This window comes from Denticeps clupeoides, chromosome 10 (genome assembly GCF_900700375.1).
Source record: "Denticeps clupeoides chromosome 10, fDenClu1.1, whole genome shotgun sequence".
Classification (NCBI taxonomy): domain Eukaryota; kingdom Metazoa; phylum Chordata; class Actinopteri; order Clupeiformes; family Denticipitidae; genus Denticeps; species Denticeps clupeoides.
Window position 1 is genome coordinate 2,251,425 of NC_041716.1, and position 27,650 is coordinate 2,279,074.

At 50.7% G+C, this 27,650-nt stretch overlaps 1 protein-coding gene across 6 annotated transcripts in view; it reads left to right on the forward strand.

Annotated features, from left to right (window-relative positions):
- Positions 1-2,282: 2,282 nt before the first annotated feature.
- The window catches only part of l1cama (L1 cell adhesion molecule, paralog a), a 31,476-nt gene continuing 6,108 nt past the window's right edge, over positions 2,283-27,650 (forward strand). For 4 of the 6 annotated variants that reach the window (XM_028993552.1, XM_028993554.1, XM_028993555.1 and 1 more), the window contains exons 1-19: positions 2,287-2,444; positions 17,190-17,493; positions 18,613-18,627; positions 19,901-20,003; positions 20,128-20,321; positions 21,019-21,141; positions 21,225-21,395; positions 21,961-22,075; positions 22,171-22,355; positions 22,521-22,652; positions 22,922-23,065; positions 23,611-23,722; positions 24,620-24,786; positions 25,278-25,434; positions 26,314-26,438; positions 26,626-26,727; positions 26,819-27,016; positions 27,159-27,229; positions 27,330-27,555. In XM_028993552.1, coding sequence (XP_028849385.1) covers positions 17,364-17,493; positions 18,613-18,627; positions 19,901-20,003; positions 20,128-20,321; positions 21,019-21,141; positions 21,225-21,395; positions 21,961-22,075; positions 22,171-22,355; positions 22,521-22,652; positions 22,922-23,065; positions 23,611-23,722; positions 24,620-24,786; positions 25,278-25,434; positions 26,314-26,438; positions 26,626-26,727; positions 26,819-27,016; positions 27,159-27,229; positions 27,330-27,555 — 2,470 coding nt within the window. In that variant the 5' untranslated portion in view covers positions 2,287-2,444; positions 17,190-17,363. Of the gene's footprint in view, positions 2,460-17,189; positions 17,494-18,612; positions 18,628-19,900; positions 20,004-20,127; positions 20,322-21,018; positions 21,142-21,224; positions 21,396-21,960; positions 22,076-22,170; positions 22,356-22,520; positions 22,653-22,921; positions 23,066-23,610; positions 23,723-24,619; positions 24,787-25,277; positions 25,435-26,313; positions 26,439-26,625; positions 26,728-26,818; positions 27,017-27,158; positions 27,230-27,329; positions 27,556-27,650 lie in introns of all 6 variants that reach the window. The other 2 variants (XM_028993553.1, XM_028993557.1) reach the window with 2 other exon arrangements.

Genomic DNA, 27,650 nt, shown 5'->3' on the forward strand with positions numbered 1-27,650 from the left:
CATCACTGGGACAATATGTGGAAGACATCTCGGAAATCTCCAAACCCACTCCGTGGAGCATCTCTCAGAACACATTGCGCCGCCGTAGTGAACTCGGAAGTATTAGAGGACATTAGAGAAGAACATTCATCTCTCTGCGTTCATGTCTATCTCCCCATTAAGACCCCAGGGAGCGGCGCTTTGCGCGCTGCAGAGCAGACTGGCTTCTGGGAAGTGAAGCAGTAAAATGCAGCTTGCTGGTAAACTGTAGCTGGGCGGCGGACGAAGACAAGTTTCCTCTTCAATAATCTCTTACTGTTACCATAACGGCATAAACCGATCCCACGTCTGATAAATTGGTAACACACTCGCCTATGAACCAGAAGACCCAGGTTCAAATCCCACTTACTACCATCGTGTCCCTGAGCAAGACACTTAACCCTGAGTGTCTCTTGGGGGGGACCATCCCTGTAACTACTGTCTGTAAGTCGCTCTGGATAAGGGCGTCTGGTAAATACTGTAAAATGTAAAATTGAATAAACTGATGGTCTCTGGTCCAGCTGCCCCGAAGCAACGGCATTCAGCAGCAGCTGGTCACATGATCTTGTGTAACGTGGGGGAATGAGATTCCAATCAGCCAATCAGAGTGCCAGACCGCAACTCCTTATGGCTTAACGTACTTAATAAATATACTTTGGTGGTAGTAGCCTAGTGTGTAACACACTCGCCTATGAACCAGAAGACCCAGGTTCAAACCCCACTTACTACCATTGTGTCCCCGGGCAAGACACTTAACCCTGAGTGTCTCCAGGGGGGGACTGTCCCTGTAACTACTGTCTGTAAGTCGCTCTGGATAAGGGCGTCTGCTAAATGCTGTAAATGTAAATGTACTTTGGGCTTCCTCTCTCTCTCTCTCTCTCTATCACGCTCCTCCCAGACGATGTTTGTCCAGCCCCTGTTTCCTGCGGCAACCCGGCCTCCTCCGCCTCTCCGATGGAGACGAGCACGTGCCGCCGTGCCGCGTCCTACTTTAACTCCTACATATGGGCCCTGGAAGGTTCGCGCGTGTTCGGAGGGTGCAGATCTGCCAAAGCTCAGTCTCCAACACGCGGAACCCCCTCCTCCTCTTCGCCATGCCGTCTGTTGGCGGCGCCGCACCGCTTAATTGATGGATCCATCAGGGCGTGGCAGGTCATCCTGTCAGCGTGACCCCGGTGTTAATCAGCATCTGTCCAGGGCCCAAAAGGCTCCGGCAGCGGGTGCAGGTCGGTACCGTTGTGCCGAGGAGGAAAAAAGAAGATAATAAGTCCTGATAAACGACCGAGAGACCTAACCCGGAGCCTGTTTGGGCGTGGCATCGCGACCGCACCTGTAAATCAGCGGCCTGCAGACGAAAGTCCACATTTGCATTCGGTGCTTTTACCCGGTGGTAAATGTGCCAAACCTTCATCAACCTTCATATTTACCGTACAAGATGGCGGAATAAGACTCGGAGGCGTGGCGTCCTCGCCGCGGGGAGAGATAATGCCCGGATAATTCCTCCTCGCCTGGAGCTTACGCAGCCGCCCATACACGCTGACCTTTACGGTGGTCACTTCAGCTCGGTGTCCCCGCCAGACAGGTCTGGGTGTGCGCGCTTTACTCGGCGAGGAGCCCAGAAGGCCACGCGGTATCAGGTACCACCAGGGTGGTAGTGGCCTGGCGGGTAACACACTCGCCTATGGACCATAAGACCCAGGTTCAAATCACACTTACTACCATCCTGTCACTGAGCAAGACACTTAACCCTGAGTGTCTCCAGGGGGGGACTGTCCCTGTAACTACTGACTGTAAGTCGCTCTGGATAAGGGCGTCTGGTAAATGCTGTAAATGTAAATGTACTTGTGAATGGATTCACTTTGCTGCCATGAAGCAGCGTGGAGGAAGAGGAGGTGGAGAGAACGCTGCTCCCCCTCTCCTCTCCTCTCCTCTCCTCTCCTCTGGTTTCCTCCCCCTGTGCATCTCTCTCTCTCCTCGCTCGGCCTAATTCCGCTGCCAGCGGCTCAGCGCCGAGCGTGTCACTTCAGGGGGACTCGTGGGCCCGCCAGGCCCTCCTGCTCGGTCGCTTGATAACGTCCCGTCCGCCGGGACAGACAGGCCGGGGTGGGCACCACAGGGTGGAGGGCGGCTGGAAAACAATAAAGGAAATGGTCAGACACCAGAGAGAGAGAGAGAGAGAGAGAGAGAGCGAGCGGGAGGGGACGGGAAAAAAAAGGGTGATGTCACCTCTCCCCAGCAGCCAATCAGGGGCAGGGAGGAAGAGCGCAAGTGGGAAAGGGGGAGTGCGGGTATCACTGCAGCATCAGCGCTGAGGAGAGAAGGCAGAATCAATTTCATAGAGAGAAGGTGAGAAGAGAGAGGGAGAGAGAGAGAGAGAGAGATAAGGAGGACGGCGAGATACCAGCACCGAGACGAAAATCTGCGAGGTGAGCAGAACGCCGGTATTAACCGCTATTAATTTACACCAATACCCACATTTAAACCAGCGAGGGGATGAATGAGGCGCCCCGGCCGGGTTTTATTTAAACTGGATGTCTCTGATGCTGCGGATGCAGCCCTGCATGCATTTTCATAGATTATCATCTCCCGGTGTGACAAATTGAGTGGATTTTTTAAAAGATTCTATAAATACATGCGCACACACACACACACACACATATATGAATGCATGATTTAGACAGATATTTTGTCATTTTTAATTAGTCATATACGTTTTTTTGTGGATACATATAATTTGCACGTTTGTATTAAATGAAATTGAAATGGACTTTTTAAAACGTTTTGGTTTGCTGCATCGTTCTTTTTTTCTGGTTCGTGAGTAATAGATGCAACAGGGTCTCATCACTTTATTCTCGCCGGCGTTGGTTTGCTGCCGTTTGTGATTTCTAAGTGAAGGTCAGCGCCATCAGTGACATTTCACCCCCCCCGCCGCGCCCTCGTTTCTCTCATCATTTTAACGCTTAGTGCCGGTCGTTGGCGCGCAGACGTTGTGCGTTCTGCAGCTCGGAGCAGTGTGTGTGTGTGTGTGTGTGTTGGGGTGGGGAGAGGGAAAGATTGGGGTGTGGCCTGCATTCGTCTACAGGCCGTATGTAAGGACAGGCGCACACACACCTTGAGCGTTGCCACGAATGCAAAAACCAGGCCAGCGGGAAGCCTGATTGGCACCGAACGCCGCGGCGGGCCCCGGCTGAGCAGTGGGGGTCGTGGCGGCGGCAGGTTTATGGGCTTCGCCTCCTCTTTTTGTCTCCGGGCCTCATAACCATAATCAATAGATCGAAGTCGGGCTCCGTCTGAAGTACGCGGGGCCGCCGGAGCCCCCCGACTGCGACTTTTCCCCCCGCCGCTTGTCCCTCGATTAGACGATACGGCAGCGGCTCGGCCTGAAGCTGAGAAGGCCGCGGGCCAAGAGGAGGAGCGGAGAGGGGTGGGGTCCATTTTACCAGCGCAGCACCTTGGCAGCCTGGTGATATACGCACCCGCCGAAGTGGCTGCGGCGAGGTCACGGGGGAAGGCGGAGCCTCGCCACAGGCCGCCTGTGGCCATTTTATGACGCTTTTACGTTGCACGTGATGCCACATCGCCCACCTGTTGTCGTCCGCGGCGATTACAGGCGATGAGCAGGAAATGACCCTCACAGGAAGTGGCCTGACTCATGCAATATGCAGTATAATAAGAATTTACAGAATTCCGTTGTGTCCAGCCGCAGTTTTCAACAGAAATGAGGAATATGCCCGACATCGAGCGTGAAGTGTCTCCTGCGAGACTCTGTCCTCAATGCCTGGCGCATTAGTGGACCTCGTTTGTAATCCCCCGTCCTGGCAGGGCAGCGGGTTTGAATTACACCCTGCAGATGGGGCTGAGGTGACAAGTGGTGTAACAGATGAGCGCGAGAGGGGTGGAGTGCGGCGGTGGGCGGGCGCAGAATGCATTAAGGATGATTTAAAGGGGGTGGGGGGCGGCGGGGACAAAGCCGGCTGCCAGCCGACGGGCGGAGGGAACGCGCCTGAAACAAACTCGGGGGACAGACGTATGAAGATTAAATGCGAGAAGGGAGAATTGGGAGAAGTCGGCAGAAAAGGACGGGATTTTATGTAGCCTGAGAAAAATCTACTGTCACACACTGGCTGACCTCTGACCCCTCAGACTGGCAAAAATAAAAAAGAAACTCCCACAATGCATCAGGAGCATTAATTTATATTACTTTATGGACAAGTTAATTAGATGAATTGCCGCTCGGCTCCAATCAGTGAATTGCAGGCATAAGGCGTGGCGCGAAGCAGACGCGGTAAATCAAAACCGGGGGACCGGCCTGGCTGGACACTAAGAGGACTTTGAGGAAGTAACTGAATTACTGCCCTGTGACTGACCGTCTGACCTTCCAGTCACCCAGCGGCTTTTCTTCTCTTCCGAATGGCGCTTCTGTCCGACGGACACGCGTTGTCCTCTTCGTCACCACGTCCCATTGAGCCACCAATCTTAGCGTGAATCGCCGCATTGTTGCCGCTAGCTGTGGTCCCCTCAGAAGCCGGCCGCGGCTTCGAGAACCAGCGTCGGAAGGCCGGGATACAACGGGAACCATTCATTTGGGACGCTGTGTCCAGGGAGACACGGCCGCGCAATTTCTCCTCCATAGATGAGCTCATCGGGATGCAAACCGCCGCTAATTAATTAAGGCACTTTGTCGCCAAAAGGTTATTAAGTGGCCCTCTCTCGGACATATGCAAATCAGGGCCTTGTCGAAGCTCCTCCGCCGCGGGGGACACGTGTTAATCAGAGGCCGCTGGTTTTTCCCTGGTTGTCGTGGCTACCGGCCCGTTGCACTTCGAGCAGGGCGGGACGCGCTCCCTGGAAGGGTGGATTGATGGGACGCGTGTGGGCCTGTCGGCCCGTCAGCCGCGACGCGCTCATTAGCCGCGGATTACCGCGCGCGGAGCGCGAAACGCTACGCCACGTCGCGGCTAATCCTCGTTCACGCCGCTAATTTAATCCCACCTAGCGCGCCGTCCCATTTCACTGCCGCCGCCCACCGGGAAAAGGGCGACAAAAGGGAGACGGGCCTCAGCAAGCGCTCCGGGGTCTGGGGGACGGGAGCGCGGAGGCGCTCTGGGGCCCTTCAGGCCCTTCGGGCCCTTCGGCTATTCCCGGAATGCGTTTGAATGAATTATGCATCGACCACCGTCCCGCTTCCGCAGGCCCGGCGCTTTAAGGAAGCCACTCTGACCCCCACATCCGTCTCGCTCCGGACTTAACAACAACCGGCCCCACTCAGGGCGCCCTGTTAACTAATTAAACAGGATGATGGCGTCTCCGCGGCCGGTGGGAGGGGCCGCGGAGACGGAGTGTCTCCCGAATGTGCAGACGCAGCGTGTCCACATCACAGATCCTGCTTACTCACTGCCACCGACCAGCATGACTACAGCCTTGTGTATGAGTGTGTGTATGGGTGTGTGTGTGTGTGTGTGTGTGTGCAGCCTGCTCTTCCTTTTGGATATGAATTCCATCTGAATGGACGTAATTGTGCAGAAAGGCACAGAGTGAGCTCGGCGGCGATGGCGCACACACACACACACACACACACACATTCACACTCGCCGCCTTTTATCAGCCTCTGCTGCAGACACACACTTGTGGCGGGGAAGAAAACGGTGATAAGCGAGACGAGGGACCAGAAGATCAGATGGCGGTGGTTTGGAGAGCAGCTCTGCTCAAGCAGAGGAAAATTTGAGAAAACACCAGACAGACATGGCTGACGAGCCTAATGAGCTAATTATGCAGTTAAGTGATTGGACGAGCCGAGGGGCGGGGCGGGGCGGGGCGGTGGGCCGGAATGGCGGCCGCAGACGGCGTGCAGCTAACGAAGGCCGAGAGAAGCGCCGCGACGTGCAGCGGCGAACCTGAAACCGGTAGCCGCTGGTGGGAAGATGGAGGGGTGCAGGGGGCGGAGCCGGGCGAGGGGACCGGATAATGACGCCCGCGGCTGTTAAAATGTCACCCCACCCTGCACCGTGAGCCGGAGCGCCGGCTGCTGTTTGCGCAGCTGGCGTTCTGAACTGGGACATGCAGCCGATTATCTACATTTAAAGATGTAATCCAAACCGGGATGGTGTCAATGGGACGCCATTCGCTAGTTGCTTATTACATGTGTCGGGGTTAATCCACTCTATGCAGGCTATATGCAGTAAAATCCCTCAACACATCACAGTGGATTATTATTGCTCATCCTATGATCGCTTGGAAAAAGAGGGTGTTAAGGGGTTAAGCGCACACACACACACACACACACACACACATACATAGAGAAAGAGAATTCTGTCTGTGTGAGGAGGACCCATGGTAATAAATACTGATGAAGAGTGTAGTACTGCAATGTTTTGGAGTGCCGCCATTGGCTGCAAACGGAGCTGCATAGAAGTGCGTATGACTGTGGTCTCTTTCCCTTTTTCACTGTTCTTTAAATTGGACACAGATGGTATGAAGGCCTATAGCAAATGACTCAAGTTCATTAAGGTCTCCTCGGAACAGCGATCTGAACAGGTAATTAGCAATGACTGAGTTTTTAATGGCAATTTATTTGGCAGGTAGGATGAAACACAGCCACACCGAGTGGAGTCTTCTGCCAAAGGGGTGCTGCCAAATTCCGAGTGGCTCCGCCTCTTGGCAGAAACCCGTATATGATAATTCATGGTGAGGCGATGGGTTTAATTCAATGTTTTTTTTGTTTTTTTTATCTTCGGCTGAAAATGTAGTAGATCATTTTGACATCAGCCTGGGTTTTCATGGCAGTCGTTTTTTTAGAAATAAAAAACCCCCAAAAAGCCAGTGTCATATATGGAATACACAAAGTTGTACTGCCCCCTTGTGGTCTCCAAGAGCTGTTAATTAACAGCTACATTAAACAGAAGTCCAGTTCAACGAATTGGAGAGAATAATGATTCATAATAGAGACATTTTTTGCACATCTGCAGCATGCTTATATGCACATGCACACATGCACGCCACAAGTCAAGGGTGCACAGGCGTCACTAGAGCAAATAACGGGCCGAAGCCCTGAAACTAATTATGGAAAACATCATCCTGCAAACGACATATCACAGTTAACAAATGGCAGACACGACCCTATCTCCCCCGAGGCCAACTGGGACCGGAGCCGCGGCGCCGCTCAGTCGTCCTCCTCTCCTCTCGGGTCCCGGTGCTCGGTGGCTGCGAGCCACCACCTGTCGCCTTTATTTATAGGGCCCTTTGCCTCCAGTCCCATCGCCCACGGCGTCCGAGGCAACAGCAGCAGGGCTGTGAAATTGTGCTCTTAATGGCGTCATTAACTGCTCGTCTTCCTCGTCTCCGTCTGTGGAACTCCGCGGACCTGATTCTGCCGGTTATTCGTAACCGCAGAGCGGTGGAGTGAGGCTGCAGGCTCCTTCTCCAGCTCTTAGTAGGGCCATCATGGCGGCATAATAGTTTTTTTGTTGGCGGGCGCACCTACCTACCTGCACGTGTGTGTGTGTGCATGTGAGAACGGTGTCAGAACCGGTTAGATGATGCCTTCGTATGTAGCTCGGGGGGAAGGTCGGCGAATGTGACCCGTCTCAGAAGAGAATCGTCTGGAAATCAGGGCCAAGCCCCCCCCCTCATCGGGCCTTACAAACGTCTGGGCGCAGCTGGACGGCCTTCGGCGGGCCGGCGCGTGGAGAGACGAGACTCGCCTCCAGACTGAAGAGAGACGAGTTCTCCAAATTTGCTCCAAATATCCGAGACGCGGCAATATGTAGGACAAGGACAAAAGCGACTGAGACGTGGCCGCCGCCGCCAGGTCCTGCCACCGATCTGCTTTCGCGCGGGGATGTTTTACGCTCCGGCTCGATACGGAGTCTGGTGTCCTTCATCTTCATAGCGGCGATGCGCGGGACGCAGGGATCTGACGGGCCGCGCCGTAGCTGCTGGTCGCAGATAACGCTGTGGCTTTGATGGGTTCGGCATAGTGGCCTGTTGAAAGGCCAGGCTGGCGGAGGCCAAGATGGCGCGCCGCTGCGCGCTCCGCTCCTAATGATCGGATTTGCCTCTGTGGGGGTACGAAAAAAAGCAACCGATATTTCTGGCCGCGCAAGTGTGCAAAAAATGGGTCTGTGGTGATTATTAGGGGTGGAAATCACAAAGACAATGATGTCCCGATGCGGTCTGACACTCCACAAATGGTCGCATTTAAAAATGCAGAAGATCAAAAGAACAACTGTTTCAATTTGACTGTTGTCATGGTGACAACCTCGTATCGCCGCGGTATCAATTTATTGATGATATCGCAATCCTGAAGAAATATCAGCAGAGTTTTGCATGCCATAATACCGAACGCCAGCTGGTCAGCAATGCATTGCTGTATTGATTTAATGCGCCGCCCGCAGTAATTATCATGCAGGGCGGAGGCTTCTCCAACCACCTGACCTGCGGTCCGCGTTCGATGGCGCGCAAAACCTGTCATGCAAACGAAGGGGGTTCGAATGTCGTCGAATTTGGATGCCTGGAGCCGGGAGGCGGAGAGAGAGAGAGAGAGAGCGAAAGGCGCGGGGAAACCCGAGAAAGATGATGGAGCGCAGGGGTGAAGGAGGAGTGTCAGACGAGGATGATGGGAGGTTGGGGGAGGGGAGCGCATCGTGCTGCGGGAGTCACGGGGTTGTCATAGTGATTGGGGCGGGAAATAGGAAGGCAGGCTGACAACCTTGCCTACATGCATTCTATCACACACACACACACACACACACACACACACACACACACACACACACACAGGATGTACAGTGTAAACAATGGCGAATGACACAAACCTGCCAATTCAGAGGCTTTGACACTGAACCAACACTCACTTGGGTAATGCAGGTGGCCCCGCCCACTCTTTGCCAAATAGTTCAGGATGATTTGAATGGCAGGCAAATGATCCCCAACCGATTTTTGCCCTCGTCAGTCACGTGAGGCCAGAAGAGCAGAGATTTGCTCGGTGGGAGCGGAGACGAACGTGCCGAGGTGTGATATGTTCCTCGCGCAACGGAGCCCTGGCCTCTGTGGAGACGTGGACGGCTCTCCTGCCACCGCCCACTTCTCCCTCTTCTGCCTCTCTGCTCCCAGGAGGTGCTCCAACCGACTACATCAGGAACACTTAGCGCATAAGTGCTGCTACTGCAATTTTTAACAAAGCTAATGGGGGAGTCGGCAGGGCGGCCTTCATCGGGCTTGGTTAATGAAGATCTGATGAGGGGAAGGAAGCTGGAGGCCATTACAGCTCCGATTTTTAACCGGACGCCAGAGCACTTACTGGCCTAAAACTGGTCCGCAACGAGCATGCTGCTCGGCTCCAGTCGCACATCGTCTCCCGATCGCGCTACTCCCGGGGAGCCTGCATGCAAATGCCGCGGCGTGCCAGAGCAGGCCTGACCCGGCCTCCTCATTTGCACGTGCCCGGCGGTGACTCCCTTCGGAGAAACGCCCGGGTTTACACAACGGGTGGCGGTTCTTCAAAAAGTGTGTGGCAGCAGCCGGATTCGGCTAATTACTCAATAAAAGTCACCCTGGACAGGGCGTTAATTACTTCCCTCAGACTTTAATGGGATTCGTTTGCTCAATTTCCGTCCCGGAAAGAGTGATAGTGCAACGCCTCACTCCCAAACTCCGTAAATCTCCCGGCAGATCGCTAATCCTCATTATCACGGGCCGAGAACGCGCTTCACAAGCCGTATCAGCAGGGCCCTCTTAAGACCCAATTTGGGTGATCCCGTCACTGGTGGACAGCTCCATACGCACCAGGGATCGCAAGGTTCCCGAAACGTCCGTTCTGTCCGTTTCTTCCTGTCCTCACACTTCAGACACGAAGCTGATTCGTTTTGGATTTCTGCACAGCTTGGGTGCTCCTTCTCAACGTCTCACGTACCAAAAACGTACCAACATTGCGTCTAATCAGTAAACTTCCCATGGAGGGATGGGATCCGAATTCCCTGCTCTGAATGCAAAAAAAAGATCAAAACATCAAATGCATCATCCAGCAATCGTCTGCGCCTCATATCTGAACATCCTGCCCCTAATGCAAATAAACCCCACCCACTGTGGACCCTAAGCTGACTTAATGTGGGCGGTTTAACGGGATTGATCTCCGGACGGACCTGGGTGACCGTGACACTCTATGTGGCTCCTTCTTCTGGCAGGAACATGTTGCTCAGCTGTTTTTAAACTGAAGCATCTGGACCTGTTAGCTCTCTGAGACGCTTCTGTTTGTTCCGATTCCCTCGGGATCTCATGACCTGCCCCTACATGTCACCCTACCCTGTCACAGCTCTGTGTGTGTGTGTGTGTGTGTGTGTGAGGTTGTCCATGTTCCATAACTGCGCCATCACCCAACCACCCCAGGGGGCTCGTTCCTCCTCCCCACCAAGCCCCGCCGTCACTCAACCTCGGCTCAGAGTCGCATCGCTCGCCTCTCGACTCCAGCAGGGCGGGGCGCCCTTTGTCATCAAGATCCCCGTCTTACGCTGTATGGATTTGCGCACACATCGGTACACATTTTATTACTAATGTTTCTCCAATTTCAGATTCAAAGCTGCCCCAACATGAGAAGAAGTTTACATTTACATTTACACCGCCCCTCTGCTACGCTCCCTCCACTGGCTCCCAGTAGCTGCACGCATCAGGTTCAAAATACTGATGCTGGCCTACAAAGCCAAACATGGAGCAGCACCATCCTACCTCACAGCCCTTACTACACCTCGCACTGCACCTGGTATACTCCGAGCCTCCAGTACTTCTTGAGCACCTTCAAACGACAGCTCAAGACCTTCCTCTTTAGAGAATATTCAGATGAACTTGTAACCTTCTTCTTGTCTGACTTCTGTATAGAAACTAGAACAGAGTGAATAAAAAGATTGTATTCATAGTTGGGGGTCCTAGTGAACCAGAACTGATCACTTCATCCATGGTGACATGGAAGCACGTTGTAAGTCGCTCTGGATCAGGGCGTCTGCCAAACGCCTTAAATGTAAATGAGAAGAAGTTAAGTTGGACGGGATGATGTCATTATTATTAGCCTGAGCTCAGTGGGGTTTTATTGTAATGTTGTCGCCTGTGTTTGGTTGTACCTTCTCGTGCTTCTTCTTGGGCTCTTCCTTTACTGTAGAGCAGGGCGGAGTGACACTAATCCGCTCGTACAGCGCAGTTGTTGCTCCTCGCTTCTGTTCTCCTTGCCCCCCTGCCCACGAGCTGTTCCTGGGAGAAGAAGAAAAAAATGGAAGCACGAAAAAGAAAAAGAACGAGGTCAAAGGTCGGCGCCGGAGCCCGGTCGAGACAACCGCACCGGTGCGGAAAAACGGGAGCGCGAGCGACACAAAAGGCGGGAGGGCCGAGACGGAGAAGGTCACCAGTAATGGCTTTTTCCGCCTAATTTCGCGCCGCTACGAGGACTCCTATTTACCGCCGCCAAAATCGGTTCATACGTGTTTTTGTCACACCCCCCGCGTCTCTGGCCTCGCCTTGTGCTTCTTCGCGGCGCGCCGCTGTTGTCACCGCAGGCATCGCTAATTACATATTTACAGCCGAACTGTCTCTCGTAGACGCCGACTCTTTAATTGGGTCGAGTAACGTTTAATGAAGATGAACTGTGTGTGTGAGAGAGAGAGAGAGAGAGAGAGAGACCCTAGAAATCGGCTTCTCCGGCGCTGATGCGCCTGCTTGACTCTATTATCCCATAATGCCTCCTGTTACGGGCGTAGATACAATCAGGGCGCAGCTTCCTGGTGCGACTCCAGTCGCGCAATCGCTGTTCTCTGATCAGCGCTGGCGCGGCGATCAGGCCGCGTTCGGACAACGGTTGCGTGATTCCGACCTCCTCCGAGGTCAGATCTGGTCTCCCTGTGACCCTGACCTAGATAAGATGCCGTATAAAATGGATGGATGGATGGATGGACGGATGGATGGACGGATGCGTGGTTGCTAGCTGCGTCCACCTGATTAGCCACCTTGTCATCCGTGAACTCTGGCAGTTGTAGACATGGCGCCGGGTCAAACCGCATTAGGCACTGACTTCTACTCTTCATGACGTGGACTAAATAAAGAGGCGAGTGTAGAAATGTATATTACCACAGTGCATCATGGGTACACACCCCCGTAGTAGAAGCTGTTAAGCGCTGATCATTTAAAGCGGACCGCGACGCGTGTCTCTCTCTGCATAATACGTCAGGCTCCGTTAACCTGTGGATTTCCACGCAGGCATACGGCAGCGTTGCGGTAATTAGATGATGTGTGGACCCACTCGCCGCACGTGCAGCTACACCCATCCCTTCGACGTCCCAGCGCCCATCGCTGCCCTTAATGACTCCACCGCCGGTTTAATTATTCACCACGTCTTTCATTCCTCCGATTTGATTGTGTCTCGGGGGTGGGGGGCATCAATATATAAATAAAGCCTGACCGCTGCCTCGTCGCGGCCTCGGCTTAACGCCTCCTGTGCGAGTACGCTCGACATGTACTGACTGCTAAAAAGAGAGGGAAGGCGGATGTAGGGGCTGCGAATCGCTGCCCCCCAACCCCTCCCCTCTTGACTTTGAATAAAGGCGCCGCATTATCTCCGCCCGTGTGCATGTCTCACTCTCTCCAGATTCGGCTGCGTCCGTGTGTATGAATAACTGAATATCTGCGCCGGAGGGGAGGGGCGCCTGTTGAGATGTGGAGACCCCATGCGTTGTCATGGCAACATGGATGGCGAGTGTAGGCGGTACACCCCCCCCCCACGAGTGACACTCTTTATTTTCTCCCGCTTTTTTTTCCCCGGCCTGACATTAACCCTTCACCTTGGCAGAGAAGACGGTGGAACCGGTGTTTTTTTTTTTCTTTTATGGGCGCGGCTACACCGGTCCAGGCCAGCGTTCACTCATCCTCCCTGCGCGACTGCGGCAGCGAATCATTTAACCCAGATTAACCACCGTCACACAGGGACTGGAACCAATGGAGGGCCTGGAAATGAATAACCATCACCATGTCTCAGCCAGCTGCAGAAATAAAAATCCAGAATTGCTTCATGCTTAGATTAGAGATCACGTGACTGATTATCACCTTTTTAAAAAAAACATTATTTAGAGTTACATTTGGAGTTTTATCATAAAAAAATAAAAATGTGCTTATACACATACATCTAGACTTGACATCTAGAGTTTTTAATTTTCCGTTCTGCATCGCTCGGCCGGGGCCTTGACTCGCCTCCTGCGTCACGTCAGGTGGATAAAGGCGGCAATATTTCCCGCTTGTCAGCAGAGTGACGATCGGCGTGCGCACTTTATTACATCCCCGCGGCACATAAAGGACGCAGCGGTGCGGGAATGTGGGCAGTGGGGGGCCGAGGGGGAAGAACAATATTGAGGCAGGGATTCAAAGGCAGCGAAACGAATAAATGACAAAAGGCGACGGGGAAATGGCCACTTGTCCCTCTGGAGCCCGGCGTTCAGGAAGCGCTTTCTTCACACACACTCACACACACACACACACACACACACACACACACACTCCAAATACACTGAATATTGACTCGTCGCCACACGCTGGAATTGGTGCCTGAGTGGTGGTGGTCCTCGTGTGGGACAGTTTCCCAAGGCCTTCCCCCCTTTAAACCAGCCGTTATGGAGTTATGGCGCTGCAACAGGCTCGTGCATTCACAACGAGCCGCGACAGGAAGTAGCTGCGACGGGTGCGTACGGGACGGACCGGAATCTGGCCTCAGACCGGATCAAGAGGCGAGGCCTCGCACATGAATTATGGATTTAGGTGAAGTCGGGGGGAAATTGCACCGACGGGTGGAGGAGGCCATAAATTATTTAACCTGTTGGGGCGGGGGGGGGCTGGACCTGAATTACAAGACCCCCCCCCCCCTTTGTATCGGAGGACCTTCTATTATCCCCTTTCCTCCCTTACTGTCTGATCTTCCCCACGTTCTTTGTTCCGTTCCTTCCTCTCCGGCTCCTTCTTGGTTCCTCTAGACAGACTCGTCCCCTCAAGGAGGGTTTCGAGGGTTCGAGGGTCCCGAATACCCTTCTTCTCAGCAGGAGGGTGGTGAATATTTAAAGAGGCGGCACGACAGGACGTGTCCGCGTGTAAAAAGAGCGGCGGGACTGAACACACACGCGTGTGCTCAGCATCTACAGGTCCGACGATTAGCGTTGCCGCTAACCCACCGGTGTGGCTTTTAAGTCTGAAATGACCCGAAGTCTGAAGCGTTCAGCGAAGTGAGGGCATGATAAATGACCGAGAAAAAAAAAAAAAAATGGACTCGAGCGCGTCAAGGTGCGGCAGGAGAGGAAGTCATTAGCTGCTAGCTGCAGGCAGAATTAGCCCGGATCCCCTCCCAGATCTCCTGTCGCCCCCCCCCCAGCCCCTCGTCTCTACGCTTTGATGGGGCGCCGTTCAAACGCGCCGGTGCAACGGCGGCAAATCCCACGGAGCCGAGCGAGGCCTGCAATTTGCTCCCACTGAGCGGGTTTAAATGCTAATTTAGCCCTTTTCTGTGAGGGCGCGTGTGGATTTGACGTTCAAAGGGACACTTGATGTCTTTCTGTGTGAATTTGAGGAACTGTCTGTATTAAACATATATTGTAATTAGTGTAATCTTCTGTCATTTTGCATTGTTTAATAGTAATAACATTTGATGGTGACAATGCGTATGAATTAGCAGTCATGCTAGCTGCATTCATGAAAAGGGGTTGCCCTAAATTTAGAATCAAATGTAGATCAACAGTAAAATAACAGTGAATTCTGTTCATGGGGACTTTTCTGGGAGGGTTTTAAAAGCCGGGTGAGGGTCCTGCATCATGTCCGCAGGCGATGAGGCAGGTAACGGATTCTTTAGATGCTATCGACTCCAGCCATTGTGTCGATCTTATTCTCACGTGGTCGCTAATGGGACCACTGGTGTAATCCGCACGCCGACAGCTGCCTCACGCCACTCTTATCAGCACGCCTGGGTGCCCTTGGGCCCTCGCAAGGGCCCTCATTATGCGGGGGGCCTGACATTCATCAGTGCTCTTGTAGTGTTTTCTTTCTTTTTTTTTTTTTTATTAGCTTGTTCTCATTTGCTGCCTTCCGTCGGGGGGCCCGGACCTTTATCACGGACGGGCGGCCCGTAGCGGCTTGATCAGGCGTGGCTCCAGAAGGAGCGGGCGTGGCACCCGGGGACGGCTAATGGAGTCTTGCTCAGCCCCGAACATTTCCCCCCGTTCCCTCTTGCTTCAGTGAACACCCTGCCCCGCCCTAATCTGTCATTCAGCCGTCACTCTTGCTTCATTTACGCAGCCTGTAATTGTCCACCGGCCCACCATGCGTGCCGATCAGGTAGTACAGAGGAGAAGAGGAGGACGATGGAGGGGCACGGTGGCCCATTGATCGTGGGAGGTGTGATTCAGTGGAGGTCTCAGCTGTCACCCTCCATCACCCCACCCTCCATCGCCCCACCCCACGCTAATTCCTCTCATCTCGGACTCTTGGTGCTCCCTGGCCGAGGTATTGAACTGCAAGAGGTGGTGACCGCATTTAATGACCTCGCTCATCCCTGTTTAAAAGTCAAATTATGACAGTGCGGCGACAGGGCGTGTAACCGTTCCCGTCATTGTTGAATATCATAACCAAGCCATTAACTGCAAAACACATAACACGCACGTCTATGTCACATGCATTTAAAGACAAATTAATTTTTCATTAAAGACGCCTACCCTGTAGCATCTGGTGTGCGAGTGTGTGTGTTTGTGTGTGTTCAAACCCCCCTCCATGTGCCATTTGGCCACCCAGTTTATCTTTATTCACACTTTATTAGAATGTGAGACGACTGAAGCAGTTGAAAGTGCCGATTATGATATGTATACATTGGTTGTCTACCCTCATCGTCTGTATTTATTATGTTTTAGATTAGTCCATAACGTATTCAATTCATAATTATTTTTTTTTACGTGTGGTAATGATAGTGATGCACATCGAAAGGAGGAGGTGAAATAATGTTAGCCCACCGCCCACCGTCTGTTTCTCTCTCCTCCCATTTCTCCACCTCTCTCCACCATCACAGTGACCTTCTCCTCCTCCCCAAGGTCAGTGAGCTCTGGCACTGCCAGGTGGTTTAGAGCCAGAGCCGGCAGCTGCGGTAAAATGAAATAAAATGAAATTAAATGAAATAAATAAAGCCTATTCCCACCGCGCGCGTTCTGGAAGACGTCTGGGAACATGTGCTTCTGTGGTGGGACAGATGAACCGGGTCGGGCTTTGTGGTTTCGCGTTATGATTGTGCGGCACGGATGGGAGCGCGTGATTGGTTCTGGAGTGCAGCCCCGTCCCCCGCAGCCTGACTGATAGCCTGTCTAATGGGAGGTGTATTCTGGCGGCCTCTGCACCCACACACCCCACCCTGCTTCCACGTGCAACTCCTCCAGCCTCTTGCACACGTTTCTGCACGGCCGCCGGATCACTGCCGCTTGTGGTGCAGTCGGGGTCGCGCCATCTGTGTAGGAAAGCTGTCTCGGCATGTGCAGCAATGCTGCGCTGCAACCAGCCTTGGATGGATAGATGGATGAGTCAAGTGAAGAAAGGGTGATAGATAGACATGAATATTCATAATCTTGTATTGGATACGATCTATAACTATTATAATGTATGTTACCATTTTTATATGATAAATATCATCAATCAGAAAATCATCTGATACAATTTTTTTGAGCGTAGATAGATGGATGGTTGGATAAACAGACAGATTAGTCCTAATATTCAAACTGATGATGATATGAATGTTCAGGTACTACATTGGACACTCAATCCAATCTATCAATCTGTGTGTGTGTGTGTGTATGTATATATATATACACACGCACACACACAGAGCGATTGTACATGTAGAACAAGAACATTCATATCATCATCAGTTTGAATATTAGGAGTAATGATTATGTCACTATTTGATATCATGCTTAATATTAGCATCAGTAATGTCAATATCACTTAGAATACTGACAAGCTGAAATAAGCAGGATTGGGACCATTTTGTCACCTGGTTTCACCGGTTTCTGCGTATGATTGTCAGAATATTTAATAATATAAGTAGCCCTAAATACAGTGTATTCCTTCATTCTGACACGTGTGAGGCTCCTCCCCCTTCACTCCCCCTCTCCTTTATCCTTCAGAAAGAGGACAGCAGGAGGGCGTGGCTCCGAGAGAAGAAATAGAAAAAGAGACGTGGGGAGCGAGGCGAGGAGGAAGAGGAGGAAGAGGAGCAGTTCTATGCCTGGAGACACTGTGGACCACCACGTGTGTTGAGACGTGTGTGAGCAGGTGCAACTTTAATGGACCAGTGAGCAATGGGTACCAAACCACGACAGCAGGTTGGCAGCAGAGGGCGGAGCCCACCGCCGCTGACCCCTCTCTTTGCCCTCCTCCTCGTCCTGCCCATCACCCCCGGCCAGGCGGCCATCCACATTCCGTCAAACTGTGAGTATCCTGGGAATTGCGGCGAATTATTGACCCCTTGTTGAAGCGATGCGCTCCTGACTGTCAGCGGCTCTGGGAATGTGTCTAATTGCTTAATTGATTAGAAAATTGATCTGGTGTGGCGCCGCAGATCTGGTGCTGATTAGATCATAAGTGGATCAGAAGTGGATTAATGTCCTGTGTTGGTAAAAAAAAAACCGTAAAACCAAGGAGCTAAATGCGGTCTTTTTCGTTTCGGTGTTCTGTTCTAAATACGAATCGTATCATCTGCTGTAGCAGCAGCTCCACCAGATCAGTATCAGTGAGTCACACACACACACACACACACACACACACACTGAGACATGGGAAGCAGTAAAAGCTTTTTTCCCCCCAAGCCGATTCGTCGCTTTAAGATGAAGGTGTCGGGGCAGAGGGACACACGGAAAGGTCAAGGTTTCTCTTGACTTGCAATTAGTGACCTTTGCGTGTCCAAGGCCGGCACGGCGCTGCACGAAGCAATCAATAAAAGAGCGGCGCCAGAATTCGGGGACCTGCGGTTCCTCTTTCTGCTGCAGGGAACGTTGTGGGGAGAACTCTTGCATGACGAATGTTCAAGGGGTGCTTCGGAACCGCTGCACAGTGGACCTTTGTGTGACTTTGTGCCTTGTGACGGCTATGCATGTGCTTTGAAGATCGAGATCACTACTGTGGGTTCCATTTCCAACTGGGTTCCATTTAGATGAATGAGGGTTAGGGTTATGCTCTGTGTGTGTGTCTATGGCATGAAAATGTCTTGGTTTTTAGGCTTTAATTGTGCTAGATTACTCTTGTACATAATTAAGTGGCCTGAACCATGATGTGCATGAAGACCCTTTAAATTGTCGCTGCTCTGCCCGGATTGGCTGACAGCGGTGCACGTAAGCAAAACACGGCTAAATCAGATGATCCAGGTGAATATTTGAAAGTGGAAATATCTGATTTGTGAGTCCAAACAGACGCGGAAAATTAATTTTTCGCGTCTGATTGGGGACGTTTCAGCCAGTGTGAACGTCAAGAGCACTCTGCATGTCCAGCAAGTGCATGTCCAGCATTTCATTAACGTCTTGTCTCTCCTCTTCCTGCTGCGCTGGATGACAGATCACATAAAGGACTGTAAGTGTCTCCCGATGTCTCACTCACTGTCTTGTTTGTGCTTCTTGAGTCTCAACCGTCGCAATTCCATCACAGATTGGCTGACGGGAGCGTTCCGGTCCAACCTGTGATGGTTTTTCCCAGTCGTTGTTGAATTTAGCCTTATTTGCGGTAAATGGCGTCAGTAGAAGACACATTTAGATGCTAGTGAAGAGGTGCTTGTTTCTCAACTGCAGCAGAAGCGGCAGATCAAAGCGCCGGGAAATGAGAGATGAGTGGCGCTGCTCCGCTTCCAATAAATGCAGAAGAGCCCGAAGCATTCCATCAGCCGCCTTATTATCTCCACCAGCATGGGGAGCACAGGCCACACCCATCTTAGGGATGAAATGATTCCCCATGCTCAGACCTTTTGAGTCTGTTTTATTAACCATTAAAAAATTTTTATGGACCTGCTTTACCTGCAACAGGCTCTTAAATGACATCTAATGTAATTCTAACCGTTCTCACAATATCACAACAAACCAGCTGTAGATGGAAAGATTATGTGATCTTTAACTGATCACAGATGCTTTTGCAGTTCAAAGAATTTTGGATGCAGCCAGGATAAACTAGTGGTTAAGGAAACTGACCAGTAATCGGAAGGCTACCGGTTTGAATCCCGAAAAAAAAAAATCCCAAAGCACCGTCCCCACACACTGCTCCCCGGGTGCCCACTGGCCACTGCTCACCATGGGTGATGTTAAAAGCAGAGGACACATTTCGTTGTGTCGTCATGTGCTGTGCTTCACAATGACAATCACTTCACTTTCACGATCATAAAAAAAGCACTCAGTTTTATCATAAACTGTAGGTAATGGCTTTCCTCTATTGTCTCTATTATTCCATCCCTGAGGAAATGTCCTCCTCATCGCCGTATCTACCGAGTTTTTCTCCCCTCATCTCCACCTCCACCTCCATTTCACCCCATTCAATGCAACATTTTCATAATTTGTAGAGAAACTCCATTTGTGATCCTCCAGTGGAACGAAAGAGCAGAAGATCAGCCACTTGGGAGGTTCTGAGAGCTTCTACTAAAAAACATCAACCACTACAGACTGGCAGACAACATAGAGCACTAAATATTAGAACTGCACCATTTTTGTAAAAATAGTTTTTGTAATGTGTGAATCATGACCTTTTTACATCTGTTTGTTCTTGGTATAGGGTTTGAATGTTTTAAACTCACAAAGTCTACTCGGTATTATGCAATTATTCATTAAAAAATAGTTTAAAATAGCTTTAAATTGTCCTGCAGTTAAAGAACCACCAGTGATTACATCACAGCCTGAGCCAATCACAGCCTTTGCTTCCGATGACATCACGCTTACCTGCGAAGCGTCCGGGAAACCGACACCCACGTATGTTACCGACACAGCCCCCACAGACATGAGAACCGGCAATAGACCATTTTTAATAATATTCATTATTTAATGAGCTTTTCACTAATTCACTTTCTTTCCTTCCTTCCTTTGTTTCTTTCAGTTTCCGATGGGTGAAAGATGGCAAAGAATTGGACCCTTCCAATAACCCCGATCTCTCAGTGTCTCCTGGTTCTGGGACCTTCAAGGTCATTTCCGAAGACAATCCCATCAACCACTACAGCGGCAACTACACCTGCTACGCATCTAACGAGCTCGGCACGTCCGTCTCCAACCAGGTCCACGTCCGAACTGAGAGTGAGTGTTATTCCTTATAAAGGCCACAGTGCAGGGTGACATGGCTAGGAACACGGGGGAATAATCTACAATAATCTACTTCTGATCGATGGACCAATCACGTTCCTACAGGCACCTGACATGAGATGCATAAACGAGTTGCCTAAAGGTAAAAAAATATGATGTACTTTAGATTATGAAGAAAAAAAAAAAATTCTGATGCGTACATCAGAACACCAGAACTGATGGTAAATTAGTATAAAGCAATAAATGTTAAAATCACGTTTCTGCAACCTTTTCATGAGTGTTTTGCTTAGAATGGATGCAAGGGAGAGCTCCTGGCTGCTTTATTAGGCAATAACAGAGACCTTACAAATGTTATCACTTGCTTTACTGGCTGTCGATGTGGCAGGACTTCAGAGGTCATGCAGAGGCGTGAGGAATATTTGACTTTGCTTACATAACTCGGATCAGACGAAACCAGACGAAAACAGCAGCCGCTCGTCGACTTTAACTACCTGTGAGATTCTGCGCTCCGTGCTGGCCTGCCGCCTCCTGTTTCCCTGACAACCGTTACCCCAGAAACCGGGTCGAGTTGATGTCACGCAGGCATTTCAGAGGGGACAACGAGGCCCCCCCACCGGGACTAATGAGCGCTCTGGTGCGAAAGAGAGGTGAGAGCGCGATGTCAGTGAAACAAATTCCTTCTTTCTTTCAGGTCCCCCCACCCAGCAGAAGGAGAAGAAGGTGAAGATCAAGGCTGAAGAAGGGGAGAGCGTCATCCTGCAGTGCAACCCCCCAGAGAGCATAGATCCCCCAAACATCCACTGGATGGACAAGAGTGAGCGCGTCCCCCCTTCCTCCATCCATTTATCCATCCGTCATGATTTCACCTTTAACCTCTCTCCCCGTCTCCCCGCCCAGGACTGCGCCACATCGAGCTGAGCGAGCGCGTGACGCAGGGCCGCGACGGCAACCTGTACTTCTCCCACGTCGTCACAGCAGACAGCCGCAACGACTACACCTGCAACGCACAGTACCTGAAGGCCCGCACCATCCTGTCCAAAGAGGCCATCACCCTGACCGTCAGCCCCTGTACGTCCCGTTTTAAACGAAGTCATCGTGATGTGATGCAGATGCACTGTGATGCTTAATGAGCAGTGAGCAGCTATGAAAGGCACCCGGGGAGCAGCGTGTTGGGGAAGGCACCATCAAAGGGACCTTAGGGGGACCTTGGCAGTTCGGAATTTGAACCACTTCCTTGACCGCTGAGCCACCACTGCCCCATATAGCATGTACAGGGCATTGTATACTGCTAATTCTTTATAATGCTAATGTTCAGCTGTATATTGAAAAGAATATTAATGAATTATTAAACAGCATAATTATTCATTATTTATACCATGTATAATTACTTTTAATAAAAGGATGTATCTAGTCGCAGCGTACTGAGTTAACAGCTGGAGTCTTAGCAGTCGGGCTGGGGGGGTAAAAGGTGGGGTTTGAACATATGTGCGGCGTGTCCGTGTGACATGAAGAGGTACCTCCGGCCCCACCTGGACCACAGTCACGGCTTCAGTCATGTGGGTGTGTGACCTTAAACACTACTGCTGCACATGCATTGTAATGTGTGTGTGTGTGTGTGTGTGTGTGTCTCCAGCGAACTCAGTGGCTCGAAGCCGGAGGCCGCAGATGATGCGTCCCAGCGGCTCCCACAGCAGCTACCACGTCCTGAGGGGCCAGAGTCTGGCACTGGAGTGCATCGTCCAGGGCCTGTGAGTCATTAAAGCCCGTCCGCCTACCCGTTACTGCTGTCCTGGCAGTTTGTTTATGAGTGTGTGTGTGTGTGTGTGTGTGTGTGTGTGGGTAGCCCAACCCCCACCATCCAGTGGGCGCGGAAGGACGGGGAACTCACAGCCTCGCGCACCTCCACGGAAAACCACAACCGGCTGCTGTCATTCGGCGAGGTGTCCGAGAGCGACGCCGGCCAGTACCAGTGCACCGCCAACAATCCCCAGGGCACGGTCATCCACACCTACTCCGTCACTGTAGAAGGTGGGTGTGGTTTAAAACGTCCATTCCAGCCACCGAGGAAGAAGAAGTGGTTGAGATATAAGATATTTTTTTTTAAAATGAATATCAGTCAGAAGTTGGACGGGATGTGCATGTCCTCGGTCTGGATAGCAGGTGTAAATGTGATGGGTTTGTCGTCCTCCACAGCGGCTCCATACTGGACCAGGGAACCGGAGAGTGAGCTGTACGCCCCAGGGGAGACGGTGGAGCTGGACTGCAAGGCTGACGGCATCCCCAGACCCCAGCTCACCTGGAGCATCAATGGCGTCCCCCTCTCAGGTGCATACCTGTACCTATCACATCGTCCACGATGCCGGCAGAGAGACGGAAATTTTCCTGATAATATTTGCATTAGTAATGAATAAAGATATTAATCATTTGGGAAAGAATAGGCAGCCATTTCATGTCCATGAAACGTGTTGTTTTTCACACTGTGAGAAATAAAGTGAGCCGGAGAACACAAAGTGCCTTAATGTAGAGGTAATGTTGATTAATAAATAGAAATCAGTTATTATAATCAGTCTTTCCTTTTCTGTTTTTGGGCTCAGAAATAGACAAAGACTCCAGGCTCAGCCTAGAGGCAGGAACCCTCGTCCTGAAGGACGTGAAGTTCGGCGATACGGCCGTCTATCAGTGCAAGGCCCAGAACAAACACGGCAGCATCCTGATCAACACCTACGTCTATGTCATCGGTGAGGGGAGGAGCTTCTTCTGTTCCCTCCCTGGTCCGCCTACACGTGGTTGCATTTTGTTCTTTTCCTTCCTCCACGTAGTGGGACCTGCGAGTAGGACAGTCATGTGACTGCCATATTTACAAGTCTTTTCTTACTCTGGACATGTTCTACCAGGATGGATTTAATGTTCCTTCATGTTAGAAGGCATTTTACCAGACTTCTACAATCAGCAGTTACAGGGACAGCAGTTTACATTTACATTTACATTTACAGCATTTATCAGACGCCCTTATCCAGAGCGACTTACAACCGGTAGTTACAGGGACAGTCTCCCTGGAGCAATTTAGGGTTAAGTGTCTTGCTCAGGGACACAATGGTAGTAAGTAGGATTCGAACCCGGGTCTTCTGGTTCATAGGCGAGTGTGTTACCCACTAGGCTACTACAATCCTGGGACTGATAGAATATCAAGGCTTAAAATTGTGATAGCAGACGACCTATTTTTATGGTGCTATAAGGGTAAATGTAGAGTAAAATTGATATTTTTCTTTTTTTCGTGCCCCAGAGCTTCCTCCCCAGATCCTAACTGTGGACGGCAAGACCTACGGTGTGATGGAGGGACAGAAGGCGGAGCTGGAATGCAAGTCATTTGGCTCTCCGCGGCCTGAGGTGTCCTGGTGAGTGACAGATGCAGCGCCCCGCCCGCCTGCTCCGTCCGTCTCCACCTCGGGACAGACAAAAAGAAGCGGCATGACATTTTATTTGAAATTGGAACAAATTTGGTTACAGGACCTGTGGCGGAAGTTATTCATTGCTGTAACACTGTTAAGAAGAAGAAAGTTTGTTAATTACTGTTTAAATCACACCTACTCCTATACAGTCCCTCACTGGGAAGAGCAGACAGGTTTTATTAGGCTTTTATTAGGCTTTTCAACCAGGGGCTGAACATTTCCCCTGAACCAATCAAAAAGCCAGACTCATTTTGTTCCAGAAATAATTTTTAACGATAAGAAAAAACGTCTGACAGCCGAGTGTCCATTTTGTGTGTTTCTTGTTGATCCACTACTGGGTTGAATCAGTCGTGTTTTGTGGACGTTTACTTGCCTGCGATTCATTATTTACTTCTGATGTCTTCCGGCAGAGTAACGCACGAGAACGTGAGCTGGCAACCCAGACAGAATGTGTGTCTGAGGCTCTGTTTGTGTGTGTGTGTGTGTCAGATGTGTATCTGCTGACTGTGTGTGTGTATCAGATGACGCTCACACACGTGTTTCTCTCCAGGGTTGTGTGTGTGTGTCATGACTGATGTGAGATGAGTGATGTTCCTTTCGGCTGTGTTGTGCATTTCTGTGCATAAATAATGTATCTCATGGCTGTGTGTGTGTGTGTGTGTGTGTGTTTACTATTCTGTCGTTGTTTGTGCGTTTGCAGTGTATCGAATGGCTGTGTGTGTGTGTCGGCCGAATACGGGGAATATATCATGCATCCGTGCGTGTGCGTGTGTGTCATGGTTGTGCAAATGATGGCTTAAAGGCTGTGTGTGTGTGTGTGTTTGTGTGTAATTATTTTCCCAGGGAAAGTGAGGACTCCGGCTCCGCCCTGCTCCTCTCGAGCCCCAGAGTTACTCTGGCGACCGGAGGCTCTCTGCAAATCAGCAACGTCTCCCATGGCGACGGCGGCCTGTACACCTGCTACCTCCCCGAGTCCAACGTTTCCATCAGCGCCGAGCTGAAAGTGCTCAGTGGGTGTGACTGACACACACACACACACACACACACAGCCATCACTGTTAAGAGACAGTAATAACTGTGTAACTAATATAGTAAAAATGGACAATGACATAAGCGCCAACATGATCTAAGCTTAAATATAAGCCATCAGCTTTACAGCTTCATTAAAATATGATTTGCATGTGTGTAAGTCATCCATACACACATCAACCTTCACAAACATTGCACACGGTTCTAACACCGGCAAATGACTCTGCACCCTTCATAACCTTTCATATGTTTGTTTTATTGAATTTCCATGCCTCCTCTCATTCCCTGTCCCTTCGCTTCATATCTTTCAGGAGCACATTACACTTCATTTAATATGAGCTCCTCCTTATTTCATTTGGCGTTATTAAATTCACTCTTACCCTGGCGGCGGTTCATCTCCCCCGACAGTCGCAGCAATTTATCCGGCAGAGACCGGCGAGGGCCTTGATTTGCGCTTCCTCTCTGTACTCAGACCAAACGGTGATCGTGTCGGCGCCCCTGGATCTGCGCGTCCAGCGGGGGACGGCGGTCGTCTTCACCTGCATTGCCAAGGTGGACCCCGAGCTGGACCATCAGCTTCTGTGGAGGAGGAGCGGACAGAAACTCATACACTCAGCAAATGACAAGAAGTGGGTTCTTTTTTTCAAACTGCAAGAAAATGGCAGCAACGTATTCAGAGGCTTGGAACATTTTTAGAATGAAATGAATCATTTTTTTCTTTTACAATTCATGTTTATCCACAGGACAGGCAACCTTATCGGCAAGAGATACCAAGCTGACCCATTGGGTCACCTATAGTTAACTCGGAGCTAATAACAGCTGCCTCCTACTGAATTGCTTTTGATTGGCTGCCGATATGAAAAGGTGCCCAAAAGGCCGGTGTGCCTGAAATCTGCCCATCCGGATGCTCTGAGTCTGTCTGGCGAATGTTCATCGCCGAGCGCCGGGCCTAACCGGATCATTAGGAGTCTGATTTGAAACAGGTGCTCCGATGATGGGCGAGGGGAAAACAGTGAAATTGCTTTTGCCGTAATCAAATTAGGACGAGGGGAGCCATCTCCGGGGAGGCAAATCAGATCCGAGGCTCGTATGAAATACCGCTGCCCTGCATCAGTGTTGGATAAAAAGTGAAAAGTCCTGAACCAGCGGATCTCAGTAATCTGATTGGCCAGTGCGCCATTGCCATACGTTCTGTAGAAATTAAGCCAAAAATCCCTCCCACGTGTTTTCGTAATCACTTAATTCCCGACTGTGACCATGCCATCTAATATAAAAAATCTAAATATTTGGTGGAAAAGCAAAAATGCAGAAAACAAAGAGATAGAAAACATGAAAAAAATTAAATACCGTTTGAAAACAGGCCTTTTTTTTATTGAAACTGAAATGGGTGGAGCTAAAACTAGCCAGCAATTAAAAAAAAAAAAAAAATCTAGAATCCATATATTTTTTAATGCTGATGACTGGAATGAAATACTTTTTGGGATTAATTTAGTGTTCCTGTGCTTTAGATACACCTTTGAGGACCCTGATCTCACAGTGGCAGATGTGCAGGACGTGGATGAGGGCGTGTACACCTGTCAAATTATCACCCGCCTGGACATGGCAGAAGCCAGCGGCTCCATCACCATAGTTGGTATGACATTTAGAACAAAGTCACGCGTTATCGCGTAACACTGCAAGGCTCAGTGCCTACGAATTCTTTTTAGTAGACGAGTTATGAAAATTGTGACTTATGGAAAGGACAGAATTTGATGATTGGCAGAGATGGAGCAGTAAAAAACTCTACATAGTGATCCAGACTCTCCACTTCTTCCCATCAGACCGGCCCGACCCACCCTCACAGCTTCAGATCTTCAACCCCATGGACCGCAGTGTGACCCTCAGCTGGACTCCAGGGGACGACCACAACAGCCCTGTGCTAGGTAGACGATCCTGCTCCTGCGCTGCACCAATCAGTAGCTCCTCTCTCCTTATTTCGTCGTATCTAATCACCTCTGCTCGTGTTCTGCTCAGAGTTTGTGGTGGAGTTTGAGGAGACCGAGGTTGAGACCGACGGCTGGGAGGAGATAATGCGAGTCTCCGGTGACACCCACCGCACCCAGGTCTCACTGAAGCCCTTCCTTTCCTACCGATTTCGGGTCATCGCCATCAATGACGTTGGGAAGAGCGACCCCAGCGCTCCTTCTAATCCTCATTCAACTCCTGCAGCAGGTGAAAAAAAGACATCATCCCTCTGACGGACAGTATATGATTATTATATACCCATATTATCAATAAATACCCCCATAAATGCTCACTTTCCCTTCAAGTGTGACCTTTAGAAAATAATAACCTGTCTGGTCATTCTCTCCAGTGCCTGACCACAACCCCCTTGGGGTAAGGAGTGTGTCTGTGGACCCCGACACTCTTGTGATCACTTGGGAGGTGAGTGAACCCCTCACCCCTTCCCCTACGGTTTTATGGGCCTCAGATTTCGCCTTTAGTAAATTTCAAAACTTTTTGATCTCTTCCGTGATGATGGCAGGAGATTGACAGGCGCAACTTCAATGGCCCGAATTTCCAGTATAAGGTCCTGTGGAGGCAGGTAGTGGGCAGTGGGCCTTCCTGGCAGTACAATTTCACCACAGCACCACCCTATGAGGTACCGGACGTGGGGACCTTCACCGCCTTTGACATCAAAGTACAGGCGGTCAATGAGCTTGGCTCTGCGCCGGACCCTGAACCGACCATCGGCTACTCTGGGGAAGACGGTGAGCGTCGGTTCAGTTGCTCCACCCACTGTGACTGATCAACAAAATTAGAATTAGAATTTAGGTTGTAATCTTGTATGTCGTAATTCATACCT